Here is a 5,278-nt window from a genome sequence, read left to right as displayed (position 1 = left end):
AGCTCTCTCTGAATGAAATCATTTTTCTCTATGCAACATAGCAGAAATAATTAAGCAATCTAAAAGCTTTTTGTTTTAAGTGTGGAGAGAGTAAACCCTTACTTTTACAATTGAGTCTACCTGGCCTTACACTATTGTTCCCAAAAGACACTGTATTTGTCTAGCAATATACATGGATTTTGTGTGAGCTTTTGAGTAATGCTAAGCAGTAGGAAGCAAGCAATGTAAGATTACAGAAAGGACAAGCCATTCAAAAGAAAGCCTTTTTTCACCATGTTTACAGCTGAAAAAAGAATAAAGCAATCTAAAAGCATCGTGTTTGTTTTAAATGTGTCGTTCATGTATGTATTCAACGTTTGGAAAAGTAAATCCTGTTAAAAGTGAGTTCGTCTTTTTCCTTACATTCCTTACTGTGGCTCAGGGCGGCTGTGGCTCAGGAGGTAGAGCAGGTCGTCCAATGATCCCTGGGTCGGCGGTTCGAATCCCGGCTCCTCCTGTCCACATGTTGAAGTGTCCTTGGGCTGAACCCATTGCCTCCAATGAGTTGGTCGGTGTGAGCTTGCGACCATTGGTGTGTGAATGTGGGAAGTGAGGACGTTGGTGTCGACTGTTCGCCACTTCACCTCCCAATGTATGAATGAATGACCCTTTGAGCACTTGGAAAAGCACTATAAAAATGCATTTCATTATTACTATTTCCAATAAGTGGTATCGCAGTGGTATAATAAGGAAATATGGCACTTATCATGAGTTGTTATGAAATTCTTAATGTAATGGACTTCCATGCTGCACAGACATATGGTCATGAACAAAACTACACTATGGATTTAGCATGGACTAAGAGAAATACATGGAGTATAGGCTTTTAAACGATTTTGTAACTCTAAAACAATTCACTCAAAACATAGGCCTGCCATAAACTAATGATGCACAATAAGTCACAGAGTGAGAAAGAAGCAGCAGCAGGATTTATAAATAAGTTAATACTGAATGTAGCAGTCTGTCAAAATTGCACACATAACCACACAATGATAACACAATGAGGCAACTCACTCTAATGAGGTACATGACACAGAAATACAGCAGCAACACTATGATACTGATTGGAACTATACTTAATTCAGGCAAGCCAAAAGTGTGAACTGCATGCTGGGGTGAACAGGTGAAAATGATTGCAATCAAAGAACTGATTGTAACACAAGCTCAATTGAACACAAGCTTTATTTAATTTTGACCTAACTTGATCCTTTCCTGACCTAGCATAGCAAAGCAATATATTACATACATCTATGGAATACTATAAAAGGTTGCATCCCACCCTCATCTTATACAAATTGTACCCTGCTTAGAAATGAAACATAGCGTATACAAAAATATTAGATCTGGTAATGTAAAACAAAAGTTAATAGCCTATAATATGCTCACAACGTTTAAATAGATCCTCCTATTCATATCAAGCAGAATATGGTGATAAACATTTAGATAATTGATGAAGTTCTGCCACTTACTCTAGATGGCAGTAGAATATAATATAAGAATTAGGTTCAGCATGTTTCTTACTTTGTGTCAGATTGGGTGCAACTAGACAGAGTAAGGATGATGACATAAGAGACTCTCATCAACAATGACAGACTGGGATGAAACAAAAACACTTAAACTGAGTGAGAAACAGATTAATAAATTGCCAAAATCTCAAAATGTGTTTCTTATAAACAAATGCGCAACCATCTGACATGGTTTTACTTCGGTGTATTTGCCTTTGGTGGTTTGTTCACATCACAGTGGCATAGATTGCAGAGGTGTCCTCCTTCACAGAGGAATAGATGACACAGATGTCTTCGTTTCCTGTTCCACCAGACCTGATAAGAACAATACACCTCCTTTCAAACCCATGTAGAGAACAACTACTACACATCCCTAATATGGCTCTTCAGCACCACAAAAAACCTACTTCTGCAAAACACATGTTCTCAATATGGTTCAAATATATCTATTTAAAATATTGGAACTGCATCTGGATTTGTGCATTTATTTTCCTGGCTTTCATCGTTTCCCATGTATAGTTGGGCTGCTGTAATCACAATCAAATGAACGTGTGTGTTTTTTAATAACTTACAGTGTGCGTTCCAGGGCTGTGCTGTTGTGATCTGCTTGGGGCTTGGTCTCTGGTTTGAATGTCACTGAACAATAGTCAACATCCTGTTCATGCTGAGCATACACACGATAAAAACAAACAAACAAACAAACAAACAAACAAACAAACAAAAAACTCATTACAAAATAAGTGTAATGAGTAATGCAGTGAAATGAAATACTGAAACTTCAACCTAATGGAGTAAAGGAGGAAGAGGATAGGACAGAGACTGTTGATTTGAAAGGTGAAGAGTCTTGTTGTAACTGCAATACTGAAGAGTGTGAGCCCCTCCCCTTGACCACAGCGACAGATGCCAAGCCCCTCCCATTGACCACAGGGACAGATGCCAAGCCCCTCCCATTGACCACAGGGACAGATGCCAAGCCCCTCCCATGGACCACAGGGGCAGATCCCAAGCCCCTCCCATTGACCACAGGGACAGATGCCAAGCCCCTCCCATTGACCACAGGGACAGATGCCAAGCCCCTCCCATTGACCACAGGGACAGATGCCAAGCCCCTCCCATTGTCCACAGGAACAGATCCCAAGCCCCTCCCATTGACCACAGGGGCAGATCCCAAGCCCCTCCCATTGACCACAGGGACATACGCATAGACATAGAAAGGTAGACACCTCATTCGCCACTGCAATTCATTGGAGCACTGAGGGTGGACGTGCGCCCCTAGAGTTATATGGACACGAGTGTCATGGCGGCCTCCTCCTTTCATTACGTTCTTTAGCACCAACACGGAAGCTTGCCCTCACTTGAGAGCATTCGCCCCAGAGCCGGAAGAGGCGTCTACCTTTTTATGTCTATAGACATACAGTACACAGTCAGGTGTGTGAGACACAACAGGAAGCACAACAGCACAAGTTAACATCATAAAGAATGTGCATGAGATGTCACTGTCACCCCTTACTACTCCCCCCCCCCAGCACATTATGCCGATACTACTAGTAATATATTGTGCACCGAAACTCTGCCTACATTTAAAAAATAATAATAGTTCATTCATATTATGCACATTCCGGTTGGTCCAAGTGCACAATTCAAAACAAGCAAAACTACAAAAATAATTACCTCTTTCTCTGCATTTAATGTCTTTTTCTTCCTGTCAAATCAAAAGACTTAATGTATTATTTACACAAATGATCAAATAAATGACATTAATCTTGGAATGTGATGTGGAAAGGTTAATGTTTAGAATGACACACGCACACACGCTTGCGTGCATGTGTAAACGCACGCACGCACGCACGCACGCACGCACGCACGCACGCACGCACGCACGCACGCACACACACACACACACATACACACCTGACCCAGGAGACAATGATGAACGACAGAATCAGCAGCACTAACACTGAAACTCCAACTCCAACTCCAGATATTAAAGCAACTTTGTTGGCTTTGGAGAAACACAATAAGAGGGGAGAAGTTAAAATATGCAGCTCTTCTAATTAATTGTGTAGTATGGATAATATTATATTTGGAATAAGATGTGAATTCAGTTTAACATTCAAATGACTGCATATTCAAGAAGTAAACTGCTAGCTAGCGATTCAATATTTAGAGCAGTAACAACAACAATAACGATAATGTTGTAACATTACACCAGGTTTGGTATAATATTTCAAACTCTTTTGGACAGTCATCAATTTAATGTGTTCTTCACGATTCTACATTTAGAGAACATCAAATCTGACCGTACTCACAGTCACAGAGACAGAGAAGGAGATCAATCAATGTTGTTTTCAGTATGATTTTCTTGTACTTTTAGCTAAGATATCTAAAACTCCACTATATATTTTAGTAGATTACTCACAGAGAACGTGAAGAGTGACTTCAGTTGAATTGACTGTTGTAAAGTTGTTCTTCGCCTGACATGAGTATGTTCCACTGTGACTGGGTTGGATGTTAGAGATGGTCAGTGTCTTCTCCTGTGTCTCTTCTGTGTTGTCTTTGAGAAGGGTGTAGCTCTGGATTGATGGATATGAACCACTGCTGTTGCAGGTCAAAGTGACTGAGCTTCCTATGACAACATCTCCTGGTGGACTTATTAACAAAACAACATCCTTGGGACCATCTGTTAAAAAAAAATCTTTAAAACAAATGTCTGTAATAATATCTAAAAATCCAAACACTCGTATGTTCAGTGAGAGTTGTGTGGGAGTTTATTAATAGATTTTTTAGTTTTGCTGTTGATCATCTTGGACCTATCTAGGCCTATTCTCTTTGTTTTGGATTCTTCATTCACTGTGAAGGAATGCGAGAAAAACTTCTCCATTAATTCAAAGCTTAACAGGGGGAGTAATTGATAGAAATGTAATTTTGAGGATGAAGTAATCCTTTCAATGATTCTGCATTTAGAGTACAGCAGTAACAACACCATGCAATACTTACTGCTATGAATGTATCTAACATTACACCAACTTTGATCTAAATATTTAAAAATCCTTTGGACAACACTGGAAACAAAATGTATCAATTTAATGCGTTCTTCACAATTCTAAGATTTGAGACATTCAAAACCACACTCACATTGAACTTCAAGTGGTACTGGAGCAGACATGGTTGTGTTAATGTAATTGTGAGCCTGACAGCTGTACTGTCCTCTGTGCTCTTTCTGGATGTGAGAGATGTTGTGGGTCTGTGCTGTTGTCACAATCCTCTGTTCTCTGTACAGTTTGTATTGATTTGGTCTTACTTTGGGGTTGGCATCACTGTCGCAGGTGAAAGTGACTGAACCTTCTTCAAGAACATATGATGGACTGATCAACAAAGCAACATTCTTTGGACCGTCTGCAGGAGCAAAATGGAGAAGTTATGTCAGAATGTGTGGTTGCATTAATGGAATGAAACAGAGAGAAAAGATTCAGACAGAGAGAGAGAAAGACCTCACATTAAATCATAAACTCACACTGCACATCCAACATCACAGCTTCAGACTTCCTTGTTTGTCCTTCAATAGCACACCGGTAACTCCCAGAATCCTCTGTTTTAGCCTGGAATTTCCTTACCGGGTTGGATACTTGTTTATCATTTTTAAACCAGACAATGTTGTTTAGTTTACAAGATGTTTTACAGGTGAGTGTCACCTGTGTCCCCTCTGACACAGTGGGATTACTCACGTGTGCAGA

At 40.0% G+C, this 5,278-nt stretch overlaps 1 protein-coding gene across 1 annotated transcript in view; it reads right to left on the bottom strand.

Moving 5' to 3' along the window:
• Positions 1-1,328: 1,328 nt before the first annotated feature.
• The window catches only part of LOC306925942 (B-cell receptor CD22-like), a 4,486-nt gene continuing 536 nt past the window's right edge, over positions 1,329-5,278 (bottom strand). Inside the window, exons 3-9 of the mRNA XM_079505109.1 lie at positions 5,059-5,278; positions 4,680-4,940; positions 3,964-4,224; positions 3,456-3,546; positions 3,216-3,246; positions 2,117-2,208; positions 1,329-1,859 (exon numbers count right to left, since the gene is read on the bottom strand). The exon at positions 5,059-5,278 is cut by the window's right edge and continues 5 nt beyond it. Of these exons, the coding sequence (XP_079361235.1) occupies positions 1,772-1,859; positions 2,117-2,208; positions 3,216-3,246; positions 3,456-3,546; positions 3,964-4,224; positions 4,680-4,940; positions 5,059-5,278 (1,044 nt within the window). The 3' untranslated portion in view covers positions 1,329-1,771. The remainder of the gene's footprint in view (positions 1,860-2,116; positions 2,209-3,215; positions 3,247-3,455; positions 3,547-3,963; positions 4,225-4,679; positions 4,941-5,058) is intronic.

This window comes from Electrona antarctica (assembly GCF_951216825.1).
Source record: "Electrona antarctica genome assembly, chromosome: 7".
Taxonomy (NCBI): domain Eukaryota; kingdom Metazoa; phylum Chordata; class Actinopteri; order Myctophiformes; family Myctophidae; genus Electrona; species Electrona antarctica.
Note: the sequence above shows the minus strand (reverse complement) of the source record. Positions and strands in the feature narration are given on the sequence as shown.